This window comes from Camelus dromedarius, chromosome 3 (genome assembly GCF_036321535.1).
Source record: "Camelus dromedarius isolate mCamDro1 chromosome 3, mCamDro1.pat, whole genome shotgun sequence".
NCBI lineage: Eukaryota > Metazoa > Chordata > Mammalia > Artiodactyla > Camelidae > Camelus > Camelus dromedarius.
Window position 1 is genome coordinate 76,922,697 of NC_087438.1, and position 14,618 is coordinate 76,937,314.

Sequence of the window (14,618 nt, forward strand, 5' to 3'; positions counted from 1 at the left end):
TGTCAAAAACAAAAAACATAAAAATTACATTTACAAATCATAACCATTTATTTCAACCTTTTTAACTGCTCCATCTCTGACCCACCAATATAGAAAAGGGACCAAGAGTACTGCTGGTCAAGGAAGCAAAGCGAATAGGAAATCACTATAGGGAAGATGAAAAGAGGTACCACATGCATTTCATTTATAACAATTTTTTTAAAACTGCTTTAGTTTTAATTTTTGAAACATCCACTGCATTTTTAAAAAATAAAGAAGTTGCTTTTGTTAAAGCTAGATCACTAGTATAACAATTAGGCAGCTGCTGATAATCAGGTTCTTTCCTGTGAAGGTCTCCGAAAATGGAGTTTTCTTGTTTAGCTTTCTGAAATAAACTGCAGAGCAGGCAGGGCTTTCTGGATGACTCCTTCTGAAAGAAGTTTAGAAAACACCACACATTTTATACTTATCATTCTTCCCACCCTTTCAACACGTAGATGAACTAACAAGATTCCCAAAGGGAGCTGGGCTTTGGCTCTACACACCTTGGGACCCGCCACCCTGCCCACTTCCTGCCCCCGAGGGAAGGTGCCACAGTGATCTGCAGCATCTGCCGACATAGTGCAAAGTACTGTGTACAAGACGTGTTTTCTAACCCATGCGAGTGCAGTAGTCACATCTCCATGTGGATGGCATGACTGTCCTCAAAACCAGCTCTAGGCATTCACCGCGGCCTGGCTGGCTGCCGCACTGCACTGCCCGAAGTCATGGTTGTGGCGATGAGGGTGTGCTTGTTCTGTGGTGAAGCCACTATGGGATTAGAAGGACATGTGATCGGGGAAGATTCTGTCACCACTACCGGTCAAGGAGGGAAGGCTGTCACTGTCATTCTCTCTGCTACTCAAAACCGTAGATTTTATGGTCCTAACTCAGTCTTCAAACGACATGAAGGTTGCAGAATTCCTCCTGCCTCGAGATTCCTGCTGATGGCAGAGCGCAGGGTAGACAAGGCAGCTGAAGTCTTCCATCCCACCTGAGAAGAGTGTTTCCCAAGTCTTCTTGCAGAGGTCCGACTGCGTCACTTTCTCATCCCACTCTCCAAGTTGTTCAGAAGTTTTCATGCAGGTGTTAGAGACCTGCAGGTCATGCCAACTCTAAGACAGGTTCTGCTTCAGGCTCTCCAAGGCAGCCAGGCTTGGCCTCCATTTCAGCACCCCACAGAGCCTCCCCTCGGCTGCCAGCACCTATAGCAGGGTGACAGTTTCCTCTGCCACCTTTGCGAGCTCGACCCTGACCAACTCCTCCTCCTCGGCCCTCCTCAGACCCTCAACAGCAGAAGCCTGGGCAGCCACTGCTGCGTCAACAGGGACATCCGTCACAGAGTCAGAGAGCAGACCTTTGTTAGGAGAATTCAGACTGCTGTCTTGGCCAGTGGAGCCCATGTCGAGGCCAAGCAAACTACATCAGCCCACAGAACCACCTCAGCTGTCACGGCATTACTCATGAGAGAGTTTCTTAAGAGCCATCTACTCTCTGTTCACAAGTACAGAGATGAACTTAAGAGCTCACTAACAATAAATTGAAAGTGAGCAAGGAAACAACTTTTGCTAGGATTTCCTCCCATGTCCGGAAACATTTTATTCTTAAAAAATACGTGCAAATATATTCATACAATCAAACAGGAAAGATGTTGGCTGCTTAATCATCGTAGTTAAAGTATTACAAAGAAATAAATTAATAGACTCATTAATAAATTAGATTTCCTAAAGAGCTCATCTGAAGAACCTGAGTTCAAAATAACTTTCAAATATACTCCCTTTTAAAGCTTTTGCACAGCAAAGGAAACCATAAGCAAAACAAAACGACAATCTACGGAATGGGAGAAAACATTTGCAAATGATGTGACTGACAAAGGCTTAATTGCCAGAATATATAAACAGCTCATACAACTTATTAACAAAAAAAAACCCAATCCAAAAATGGGCAGAAGACCTAAATAAGCATTTCTCCAATGAAGACATACAAATGGCCAATGGACATATGAAGAAATGCTCAATACAACTAATTATCAGAGAAATGCAAATCAAAACTACAATGAGTTATCACCTCACACCAGGCAGAATGGCCATCGTTCAAAAGTCCACTAACGTTAAATGCTGGAGAGGGTGTGGAGAAAAGGGAACCCTCCTACACTGCTGGAGGGAATGTAGTTTGGTGCAACCATAATGAAAAACACTGACTTCTCAAAAAACTAAAAAAAGACTTACTATACAATCCAGCAACCCCATTTCTGGGTATATATCCAGAGGGTATATATCCCCAGTGTTCACAGCAGCACTATATACAATAGCCAAGATATGGAACCAACCTAAATGTCCATCGACTCATGACTGGATAAAAAAGTTGTGGTATATTTATACAATGGAATACTACTCGTCCATAAAAAAGAATAAAATCATGCCATTTGCAGCAATATGGATGGACCTAGAGATCATCATTCTAACTGAAGTGAGCCAGAAAGAGAAAAATACCATATATCACTCATATGTGGAATCTTAAAAGGACACTATGAACTCATCTACAAAATAGAAACAGACTTGCAGACTTAGTAAACAATCTTATGGTTACTGAGGGAAAGAGGGGAGGCAGGAGGGGATAAATTTGGGAGTTTGAGATTTACAAATGTTAGCCACTACATATAAACAGATTTTAAAAAGTTTCTTTTGTATAGCACAGGAAACTATGTTCAATATCTCATAATAATATTTAATGGAAAAAAATGTGAAAATATATGCATGTATATGCATGACTGGGACATTGTGCTGTATACCAGAGACTGACACATTGTAATTGACTGTACTTCATTTAAAAAAAAAAAAAAAAACCCTTTTAAAAATCCTACATTGTCCTTTCCAAGTACATTCAGAGGGAGGGGAGGACATATTTATTTTAATACATAGTACAAATGTACACTATATTACACAGATGCATGTACAATTAAGATAATGCAGCCCTTTTCTGTGCAACAAGTCAGAATTTACCTGATATAAAGCATTCATTAACCAACCACCATTAAGCTTCTTCCTGGCTTAGTTTTTGGTAATGTTTTTTTCTAGTGACCTTTGGAGACAGACTGAACTACATAAAAGAAATCCATTGGTTTTTAGAGTCATTTTTTAAAAATTAAAAACAGCATTACCTGGTTTGACCACTTTCACTATTCACTAACTGTGGTGCTAAATGTTCTTGGTTCTTTTCAAGTTTCAAATCAAACATCAAAAAATGCTTTTAAATTATAAAAAATAATGTACATTCCAAAATCTGATTGTGTAAGTAAACAGTAAGACATTTCAATATAGAAAAACAACGGGGGGGAAAGGAGCTTAAACTGCACCTACACTAAGAACAAGACATGTAACATGCAACTCTGGTGGTGTTATCTAAGACATAAAAATCTGAACTCTTCTATATGGCATTCAAGATCTGATGCCTGCTCGCCCGCACAACACCTATCACTCTATATATACCCAGCAATACTTAATTCTTGGAAGTGTCCTAAATTGCCATCCACACATTATATCTATTTTTCTCTTCTCCTGTCCATCTAGCTAACTCTTAATTCATCCCTTGTGACTTACAAACACTATGTCTCCTATGCAGGTACATCAGACTCCTCTGAACAGATTTATATACTCTCTCAACCCCTTCTCCATTACAGCCATTATCTGATTTTTACTATTATTGTGTCTATACTCTTCCAAACTAGTTCACCAAGATAAGACACTATATTTTTGCATCTATTTTCCCCACAATCTAGCAAACTGTGTGACATATACTGGTGATTTTAATTAATCTTTGAAATCCTTACATAGGTTCCTATTCCTGGTAAGATGGAACAAGCACACTCCACTCTGTCCCTCCCATAAAATGCAGCTATAAAACCTGGACAAAATACATAAAATAGCTATTTGAAGGCTGTGAAAAGCAAAGAGCAGCAGGAAGACTGGGAAGGATGAACAGTAACTGAATTTACCAATTTTCCACCCTCCAGTATCCTAGAGGACAGAGAAAGCTCCAGAAAGCCCTCCAGTTCTGCCTCAAGAATCAGGAAGTCTAAAGGAATCTCCTAACTCTGAGACAGAGGGGGAAATTCCCCCTTTCTTCTTTCCATTCTCTCATGTCCCCCAGTCCCGAAGCAATGCCATACTGGCAGCAACAGAGGCTTTAACTGGGATCCACAGAGGTTAAAACTCTGATGGACAAGAACCTTCCTCTCCTATCACAAGAGCTGGGTGTTCCCAAGAGAGTAGGGCCAACCTCCATTGCTTTTTTTTCTCCTAGTCTCCAGTCACTTGGTCCCAAACATGAGCAGACTCACATGAACTGTGCAGCAGAGTGCCTTTCCATTTTTGCCATTTTTCAATATTCAATCTCCTCAAAAGGAAGAGTCAAGTACCAAGAAGACAGCAAAAAAGGAGCAGCTCAGGAAAACAGTCCCATGAAATTGTTTACAAACTTTGAGGCTCAACCCCAAGCTGCACAAACTTGCATTAGACTAAAAACAGCAAACCACAGACTTTGTGAACTGAACTATGTATGAGACAGACCACTGCCCCAAGTCTCAGACTGACCAGTGGATGGTACACAAATAGCACTGCAAAAACTAGCCTTTCATTTGATTTGTTTAACTTACACCAAATCTCAAAAATGCATCTGTCTGCTATTTCTTATTTTCTCAGTTTGGGACATTCGGGGACATTTTCTATTGATTTCTACTATGGAAATGAAGAATCAATTCTATTCCTCCTACTCTCCTTATACACACCCTTCTCATCTCTCCATCTTCCCAACAAAATTATATCTTAGTTTTGGTTAGTTTGTCAACTTCAGCACTATTGACACTCCGAGCAGACAACTCATGTGGAAAGGAGCTGTCCTGTGTGCTGTAGGGCACTCAGAAGCATCGCTAGCCTCTATTATTAGATGTCAGTAGCACCCTCCAGCAAGCTACGTCAACCAAAAGACCTCCAGACACGGCCAAATGTTCCCTGAGGGGAACAAAAATCACTCCCAGGTCACACCCACAGGGTTAGATCAGTATTTGGTCTTTACATTACTATGATCCTGTAAATGCAATTCACAACTAAGCCATGCGGTAAGTTACAAATGTTTTTCCTTTCAAGCATAATCCTTTGTTCTCCCACTAATTAATAAATATCTTGTCACTGTTTTTGCTTTGTTTTCTCTATATTTGTCACTAATTCAATCTTCCACTAGTTTCCCAGATTTTTTTCTCAAGATGTTAATTCAGACACTTTAGTTTAATTTTGAAGACTATCGCTGAGCCTTCAGATCTGTTCCAATCTGGACTAGTTGCTGTCTTCACACAATACACACCTGTCATCCTATGCTGTCCTTTCACTAGCATCCTATGGTCCCTACGCCTCCATCCTGTGTTAATCTCATGTTTCTTCTATCTTGTCTTCCTTCTCAGCATACTTCCTTGTTCTCACAAAGTACATCCCTCCACACTTCCTGGAGAAAGGATGCAAGGGAGATTAAGCATTAAGATGTTGTAAATTCAAAAATATCTTTACTCTGTTCACACTTGGTAATCTGACTAGGTAAAGAATTCTAGATTGGACATCACTTTCCTTCAGTATTCTGAAGACAGTGCTCTCTTCCACCAGCCTACAATTTTGATGTGGAAGACTGAAGCCACTTAGATTCCTTTGTCTGATCTGTTTCACCACACCCCTCCCCAGACTGGAAGCTTCTAGGTTCTTCCTTCTGTCCTCAATGTTCTGAATCACCTTCCCAGTTGTCTGTTTTTCATCCACTGCATCAGCCATTCAATGGACTTATCTATTTGGAAACTCATTCCTTCAATACCAAAGGGCCTCAGGGACTGATCCTGTGATTCTTCTCTCTGCCAATTCCTCCCTTATTTCCTGCACCCTTCTAACTTTCTGGGAAGTGGCCTCTTGCAAACCATCTATTGAGGTTTTTGTTTCTGCTCATATTCTCATATTTAAAACTCCAAATGCTATTTTTAAGTGTTAAATTATGTTTTCACATACTATTCTGTTATTCCATGACTGTTGCTTTTTGTTGTTAATTTTAAGCTCTAATTTTCATGTTGAGGCCTATTTCAGATGTTCATATTTAAGCCTGACAGACCACAAAGCTAATTAGGAGGGTTGTCCAACTATGAGACACCATTTAAGGTGATCAAACTGAGCCATTTAATTGAGAAACCTCCAATGTCAGAATCTTCAGGTGTTTCCTCACGGGCTAGTCAGATTGCCTAGAGAAGAACTTTCCAATCTCCTACTAGGAGGATAAAGGCCAGTTTGCCACATTCTGGGAGCTGAGCAGGGGAAGGATGAGCGTTTTCAGTATATACACAGGATGCATGAATTCACTTCTGCCACTTGTCAATATTCTCTAATTCTGAAGTAGGCTGACTACTACAATAGTCTCTCATTCAGTCTATCAGGTCTGCTAAGTCATATACCACCCTCCCTTTTGCTTCAGTTTCCAAATTTTGTTGCTCATCTCTTCACCCATTCTTCCTTTTCTTATGCATTTATGCTTTAATTTTTTTTTTAACTTGACTCAGAGTGGAGCAGGTGTTTGTGTTCAATCTACTATCTTTAACTAGAAATTCACATTTCAACAAATTTCTACAAGACATTAACCACAATGTAACACGTGGAAAGAAAGTGCCTAAGTCAGAGAAATCCAGAAAAGCCCCAACTGAAGAAAAGCTAAGCTGGAAGACAGGAATGAGAAATAAAACTTTTAAAAAAGCAAACAGCAAAGTCTATTTAATGTAATAGAAGAACATCTAATTTTCTTTCACTCTGACAGTCAAGAGTTTTCCCTACAAAACGGGGGATTGGGGGGAGGAGTAACAACACTCAAGGCCCTTCTAACTTAGATAGGTCTGGGTGTTGACACCTCAAAGCAAAACTCCTACACACTGGTATTCAAGGGCCCCCCAGTGGAAGAGCTAGCTCCTTATCTACTCACATAAAGAAGCCTGTCAATAAATAAGCCCCTCATCTTAAATATGAAACAGCAAAAAAAAAATCATCCAACATCTAAGGAAAATTTAAGCCGTGATGAAGAAAAAATTAAACACATTAAAAAACAGGCCCTAAAGAAAAGATAGTGTTAAGGTTATCTCCTAGAACCTTTGTACTGAAAGTGTGGGCCCTGGGAACATAAGAGAAAACAAACAGACATTTCAGTTACATATGGACTCAGAAAGTTGACATCCTAATAACCCCTTCAAAAGAAATTACTTTAGAAAGTGCATCAGCAAAACCAGAATGAAAACCAAGAAAGCATAAAACATGCGATTCAAGAGAGAAGAGATACAACCTAGGAGAGGTGGGGAAGGGAATTCTAGCATGCTAGTTGTTTGGCAAATCTAGGGAGCAACCAGCCTAGATTAGACTAGGAGGGTGGAGGTCTCCAAAAGGGCATTCTCCAGGAAAAAAAAAAAACAAAACTGTAGAATTAGATACTGTAGATAGTGTGATTTAGGGTAAGATGGGACAGATGAGGGGTAGGGTGGGGGAGACGGAAGGCAGCTAGAAACTCTGGACATGCTGGGAAGGGAGAGGTAATGTACAAGAGACTCAGAGTCCAAACATGAGGCAAAAAGCCAGAATTAGAACAAATGGGGAAAAATTATTTCAGGAATAGCTACAAGGAATCAGGGAATAATGAAGAGAGCATATGCTTCTTTCTCCAGAAGAAAAAATTAAAAGGCATCATTTTGACCAGGAGAATTCACCTGGACATTCTCCTTCAAGATTCTTACAAAAGGATCATGACCATGGCAGATAGAAAAGAAACAAAACCCTAGCCATGCAGACTTGCCTCTACTGTGAAAACACTTACATAGTCATGATGCATAACAAACACTATTATAATTGTTCAGCTTTTGCAATGAATCAATAGCAAAAAGTATAAGACTTCATAAGGTTACAAAATGGAATATAAACATTATTAATCTTAACTTTTATGTTAGGTTCACCTGGACCGAAGCTGAGGGAATGGGTAAGAAATGGAAGAAATGATAGGACACTAAATGCCTCACCTCATGAGAGACTCGAGATACTGTTCAGAAGTTCATAAAACTTTAAAGTCACAAAATTAGCCAATGAAACGACTTAAAATAGTGATTTAACTGTACTGGAAGGAGGATGAGGGCAACAGTAAGTGTAAACTAAACCCTCACCTAATAATCTACCAAGATACACTAAGTCTTCAATCTAGTATCTAAAGTTGATAACACAAGAAACTTGTCCAAGTATATTCTACAATATTTAAGTATCCACCAGAATAGTTCAACATGTAACAGGTACGTCTAGAGAGCAGAACTGGGATACAAATGGGTAGGGCAAGAGAGTGTTGCTTTCCATTTTATAAATTCGTCTGTACTGTTTTGTTTTTTTTAACCTCACAGGAGAGTACTTTTTTTTTTTTTTTAACATTTCAAGGCCAACTTCTCTAAGAAACTTTACAAAACAAAGAAAGTTTCGATACATGAAAATTACACTTCAGTGCTTTCAGTCTGTGAATGTTTTTGATGTGTTTTAAAGATTCAGAAGTGTATACATACATATAAATGTATATTGTAATAGCAGGAAAAATACTTTCCAAAATAATTTGTTACAGGAAAAATTTCTCCACTTCACAAGTGTCACCTTTTCAATGTGCCCACAGATCAAAAAAGCATTAGCACAAGGACTGCAATTAACAAAAATGTTTCAGATGAGCTGAACACTAAAATGTCGAGCTGGAGATGAACACAAATTATTTAATTAACCTAGGCAATCACCAAAATAGCAGCAACATTAGTTGCCGGAAAATATCTTTATCCTTTTAACACTAGAGTGGCCTCACCATTTAATTCTTAAAGGGGCTTATAAAGAACTCCAATTACTTCTTTAAGAGAAACAACTTAGGTATAGTTCAGTGGTAGAGCACGTGCTTAGCATGCATGAGATCCTGAGTTCAATTCCCAGTATCTCCATTTAAAACAAAAAAAACTACATCCCCCCCAAAATTAAAAAAAGAATTTAAAAATAGAAATAAAAAATAGAGAAACTGACCAAAGTGCAATTTTCAGCTTTTACTTTAAAAACATGCTTTCCCAATCTTTAATAAGCTAATTTAAATGGTATTTTTAAAAAACTGTATATTTGACTTTTGATGTCAAAAATCATGGTGCACTGAAGTATCACCATAAAATGGTGATTTACTTTTTCACACACACATATATGTTTTATTATAAAACAATTTTGGTTCACTAAAACATCTTAAACAAGAGTCTTCCCTTCCTCTCCTCTAATTTCATCCTAGCCATAAGTCACTAGTGTTATTAGTTTGGTGTATATTCTTTCAGACTCTTCCTGTGCGTGCACGCAAACATATACCTGCGAAACACTTAAAAATTTGTTTTAACAAAGGACATCAAATGACTATTACATCTATTAGTATATTTTGTACATCTTTTCAAGACAAGTATTTTCTCTCAGTTTACTGTTTGCTAACTGCCTTAGGAATTTCTAATGGCTGCACAAGTATTCCAGTCAATGAAATGTTGAATATTAAATCATCTGGAAGATAACATTGCATGTCTCAGGTTATACATTGTCTAATGGTTACAAAGTTCAGATCTTGAAAACTTAAGTCTCCTGATCTAATTTTTCACATCAAAATCAATCTCAGATTTTACATTTCTCCAAAACATTAATATATGGTCAATGACTGAAGTTGACAAGATTACCTGCACTATGCAATTTACCAAAAACCAAAATAACCCAAAACAAGAAAAACCTCTTAAAAATAAGCAGTAACATTGGAGGCAATATAAAGGGAGTAAAAACAAGACCAAACTCATAAATCAAGAGATACTCAGAAAAGTAGAAAAAACGAACTTTTTCAACTTAAGCTTTATTTTTATAGAAAGCAACCATAAATTGTTAACTGTAAATTTTTTTCTGAAAGAGCCCACAAAAGTCAGAATTGTTAACATTAAAAATGCTTAATCAAACATACTATAAGTATTAACTTGAAAATGCCATTACTTCTAAAACCTGAAGTTTTAAGAAACAGTTACTTGGTTTTGAAATAGAGCAGGACCATGTGGAGCCTTCTGGGGAAAGACATCCCCACACCCTGTCGCTCACCTCTTATTTGTAGAAGTTTTAGCCTCCTAGGCTAAATTTGATTCAGAGAAGCAAGAAAATGCAGGAACAAGGAAAGCAGTAAAGCTAGACAAATAGTTTAGCCATCAAAGAAAGTCAAAGGCCTTTAGTTCCTCCTCAAGGTCTATATGTAATACCCTGAGCTATATCGTTGTGTCAGAGACTAAAACCTTCACCAGGTGGAAGTAGTTAACTGCATGTTAACATCAGCATGCAGACCTCAGACCCTAGAAACCAAAGTTGATAACTGAGATTCCCAAAATGCCAATTACCACACCACCAACCAATCAGAAGAATTTACGCCAGCTGACTCACCCCAGACCCTCTCCCTCACCTTGCCCTTGAAAACCCCAGGAAACTGGGGAGTTCCTGGCTTTTGAGCATGAGCTGCCCATTCTCACTTCTTGGCCCAGCAAGAAATGAACTTTACTTCACCACAACCCAGTGTCAGTACTGGCTCTGCTGCATATCAGGCAGGCAGACCCAAGTTTGGTTCAGAAACAGTTTTACTATTAGTTTATCAAAGCTAGCCCTAATTTTTAAACACATCATCCTACAGAGCCAAAACACAGTAACTGCAAAAAAAAATTGTCTTCAAAAGGAAAAAAAAAGTTTCTCTATTCCCCAAGATTCTTATAAAATATCTTAAATACACTCACTGGAAAACCACATTAAGAATCTTTATTTAATACTCAGATGTTTAACGTGATGTTTACAAATTATGACACCACTGTTTTGTAAGATTACACACATAAAATCAATTATTTTCATAATGGTTAGTATGACTTCTTTAAATGATGTAATATACAAAATAAACCCAATACAAATGGGAAGATTGGTTTAGATATAAGATTACCTATCTTTTTCTAAACCAATCTGTATCCCTATTAAGTCATACATAATTATTGCTCACCTTTCCAAATATTGTATTTTTCTAACTATAAAAAGGTACATCCTTTAAAAAAAAATTCTGGAAACAAGAATAAGAAAATCAAAATCATAATTCCACTACTGGTACAAGTTCTTCTGGTCATTTAACCACAAGGACAGACATCAAACCTCTTTTCTTTTTTTCTGAAATTTGGGATCATAGAAAATTAGTGCCTTTTAAATGGTTCATTTTAGTCTATCATATTCCAAAAGTTATAATCACACCATCACTAAAGAAGTACAGTGACACTAATTCTTCTTAGTTGCAGAATATAGTCTATTTACCTATCTACATGTACCTTTCTTTCATGAAGTTATAACGCGAGACTTAACTTTCCATTACATCCACCTGTGCAGGAGAAAAAACACAAGTATCATAGAGACAAAGGCCTAGGTTTCAAATCTTGATTTTCTAAATTAAGATGAATGTGACCTTGTGTAAATTACAACCTCTGAGTCTGTCAGATGAAAATGGAAATACTGCACCTACCAAATAGGGTTGTTTCAAAAATTAAATAATACACGTGAAGAGAGGAATCAGCGCCTGCCTGGCACTCAGTACTAACTCCACAAACACTAGTTCTTTCCCTCCCATTTAAAAAAAAAAGCGTGAAGGCGACACAACCGCTACAGCAACAACTCAGGGTATTACCTCACCAAAAACATTTTCTTTTCCTCAAGTAAAATTTTAAGTCCATTTTACACGTGCTTGGCTTTCTGAAATCATAGCCGACATGAAAAATGCAAACAAGTTCCCTTATAAAAGTATACCATGAGTTAAAACCCTGCGGTTGAGAATTTCCTTTAAGAAGGATAATTAAAGAATTTTTTAAAAAGCAGTTAGACTTTTTTTTTTTTCCACTTCCAGTGATAAGTTTTGGGATAATCAAGAGAGTACTTCTTCACAGCAGTTTACAGAGAACGCCACGGATATATAAGAATATTGGAGGTGGGGTTAAGTTTGAAAATTGCTCCCTAGGATTCTAAGACTTAAAAACCCTGGGGTCTTTCAACAAAATTTGGGAATGAGACGGTGGGGAGAGGGGGGAAACGGTCTGTGAAAGTCAGAGCCAGAAAAAGCAATGGGAGGGGGAGGGGCAGCCGCAAAATGCCAAAGACCCAGGTTTCGCTTGCAAGAAAGCAAAATAGTTGAGGAACTTAGAAAATGAGGAAATTCCGGTGCTGCGCGAGGAGAAATGGAGGGGGGCGTGGGAAACCAGGAGACTGAGGCGAAAAAAGTGGGGTGGTGTCGTCCGAGGTAAGGGTCGGCCGGCGAAAGGGAGCAGCGGCGGGACCGGAAAGCCAGGACAAGGACGGGGGCCAGGGGAGGAGACGCGAAGTCGCCGAAACTCAGAGAAAAAGAGCAAGGGACGAAAGGGGGCCGGAGCAGTGAGGGGCGCCGCGGTACCTGCAGAGATCGTCCAGGACGCTGCCGGGAATCTCCACCCGTTTGGTCTCCATGATGAGGACCCACAGCAGGAGCAGTGCATCCCGGCTCCGCGCGGCCGGGGACCGAGGGTACGGCACGGAGACTCCGGCTCGCCGGAGAGCGGGCAGCGGCAGAGGCGGCGGCTCCAACGAAAACGAGAGGGGGAAGGGGCGGGACCCGCTCACTTCCGTCCCGCTACCTCAGCCCTGGACCCCGAGGCTGGGCCGAGGCGCGGGGCGGAGCCCCTGGAGCCACGCCCTTCCCTGCTTGAAAGGACCAATGGGAAGCTGGAGAACAAGGAGCCTGCGCAAGCTAAGCCAATGAGGCGTTTGTTTATTGGTCCGTGGGCTCCAATCCGTCTAAAAGCTGCTCAGCTGCTACTCGTAAAACCAACTTCCCGCCGCCTTTGACTGGGCCTTGGGGTGGATAGGAGCATGCGCACCATGCCTCCTTTGCACTACTAGGAAATCTAGAGGGCTCAGGTTTTCCTAATAGGTCTGAAGACCAATAACCGGGACTTGGCGTGGTTTGCACGTCCTCCCCGCGACTGAGCAGGTGCGCCGACCTCTGCACCGCAGAGCCCGTGGGCGCATTCAGCACACGTGTGCATGCACGGTTCCTATCACCAGATGTCCCCCACACACACTCAACGCCAGTCGCAGCACCTCCTGGCCAAGGGCTGTGTCTCCTTTCACTATAAACCCCCGAGAGTTGTAATTTTTGTGGTTGCTGACTTCTGTCACTTTGCGAGCACTCAGCCCTGACTGTGAAGACAAGAAACTTTATCCCAGTATTTGACACCCTGTAAGATCTCAGAAAATATGAATTGATTGAACCTGGACTGGGGCATCTGCCTTTCACCTCCTACATGCTCACAGCATTCCAACCGTCTAGTCCTCATTCATTCCACATCTTAATGGAGTCCAATCAATTTGGGATACTTGTAGAAGCTGTGGATCCTTCCATTTTTCAACTTGCTCGGTTTTTATCAGACCCACACATACACACCTACTCCATTGTGAGCTTAGTCTGTTCTACCATTTGCTCTCCCATCTTTTTGTTGCCAACACACAGCCTTCATACGCCACTTACAAAATTGAGACTCAAGGGCAGTTCTGAATGAAGTAGAAAAGGTAGCTTTACTTTTTTGCCAGGCAAAGGAGGTCAGAGTGGGCTAATGCCTCTAAGACTGTGAGCCTTCTGGGGAGAGAAAGCAGGGAGTTTTATAGTAAATGTTCAAGAGTTAAAGGGGTGGAGCTAGTCTCCATAGAGATAGCACACAGGGTAAAAAATTGTGGCAAAGTTGTTCTTGTTTTTGCAGATATGGGGGTCCCCTTCCCTCTGCCGGGTATGAAGTTCACCTCCAGCTTTGGGACTCTCTTAATATTCTTGTACCTAGAACAAAGAATACATACGAAGGGGCTTTATGGAAAAGAGCTCTTGAGAAAAACTTACGCAGTTTGAAGTCAGAGTGATACATTTAAGCCTTTTAAGCAGTCTGAGGCCTGCAGCTCCAACAACAGGATACAAGGAAACCATAAGGAGTCAGAAGAAGGGCACTGAGGTCAAGAGGAGGGCACTGGGTTCAAGAGGGGGGGGGGGGGCAAAAGCAGGGCACTAAGCATGATCCCTGCAGGCAGCACCAGCACCACAATGGGGATGGACACACCACCCAAGCCTCCTCCTTTCCAGCCTAACCCTGGTCAGCAAGAGCATGAGAAAAATCCTTTAAACCATTATAGAGTTAAGCAGTTACAAACACCATTACAGATATCAGATTGTCACGATGACAATAGGGTCCTTCTTGGTTACATTTCTCTTGATTTCTGTCCAAATGCCCACTGCCTATACATCAGGTTCACATTATTTCTCATCACTAACCCTAACCAGTACCTCCACCTCCATTCTCAGCCTGTACAACTGCCCAAGTTTTGTTTTGTTTAGACATGAACAAGTTACTATCTTCTCAGCTTCTGATAGCTCCCCTACATCAGCTTCCAATGTATGATCAAGCCCAAATTTGATACAGGACCCTGTTACCATCTATTTTT

General features: G+C 40.2%; 1 protein-coding gene, 1 long non-coding RNA gene and 1 pseudogene across 9 annotated transcripts in view; all 3 read right to left on the reverse strand.

Annotated features, from left to right (window-relative positions):
- Positions 1 to 12,784, reverse strand: part of DCP2 (decapping mRNA 2) — a 54,000-nt gene extending 41,216 nt beyond the window's left edge. For 5 of the 8 annotated variants that reach the window (XM_064483115.1, XM_031448805.2, XM_064483111.1 and 2 more), the window contains exon 1: positions 12,547 to 12,783. In XM_064483115.1, the coding sequence (XP_064339185.1) occupies positions 12,547 to 12,599 (53 nt within the window). In that variant the 5' untranslated portion in view covers positions 12,600 to 12,783. Of the gene's footprint in view, positions 1 to 12,546 lie in introns of all 8 variants that reach the window. The other 3 variants (XM_064483107.1, XM_031448807.2, XM_010987514.3) reach the window with 1 other exon arrangement.
- Positions 21 to 2,783, reverse strand: LOC105095402 (tumor protein D54-like; annotated as a pseudogene).
- An 899-nt stretch (positions 12,785 to 13,683) lies between the features above and the next one.
- LOC135321069 (uncharacterized) overlaps positions 13,684 to 14,618 on the reverse strand; it is a 28,004-nt gene continuing 27,069 nt past the window's right edge. Inside the window, exon 3 of the long non-coding RNA XR_010380494.1 lies at positions 13,684 to 13,962. This is a non-coding gene — a long non-coding RNA (uncharacterized LOC135321069). The remainder of the gene's footprint in view (positions 13,963 to 14,618) is intronic.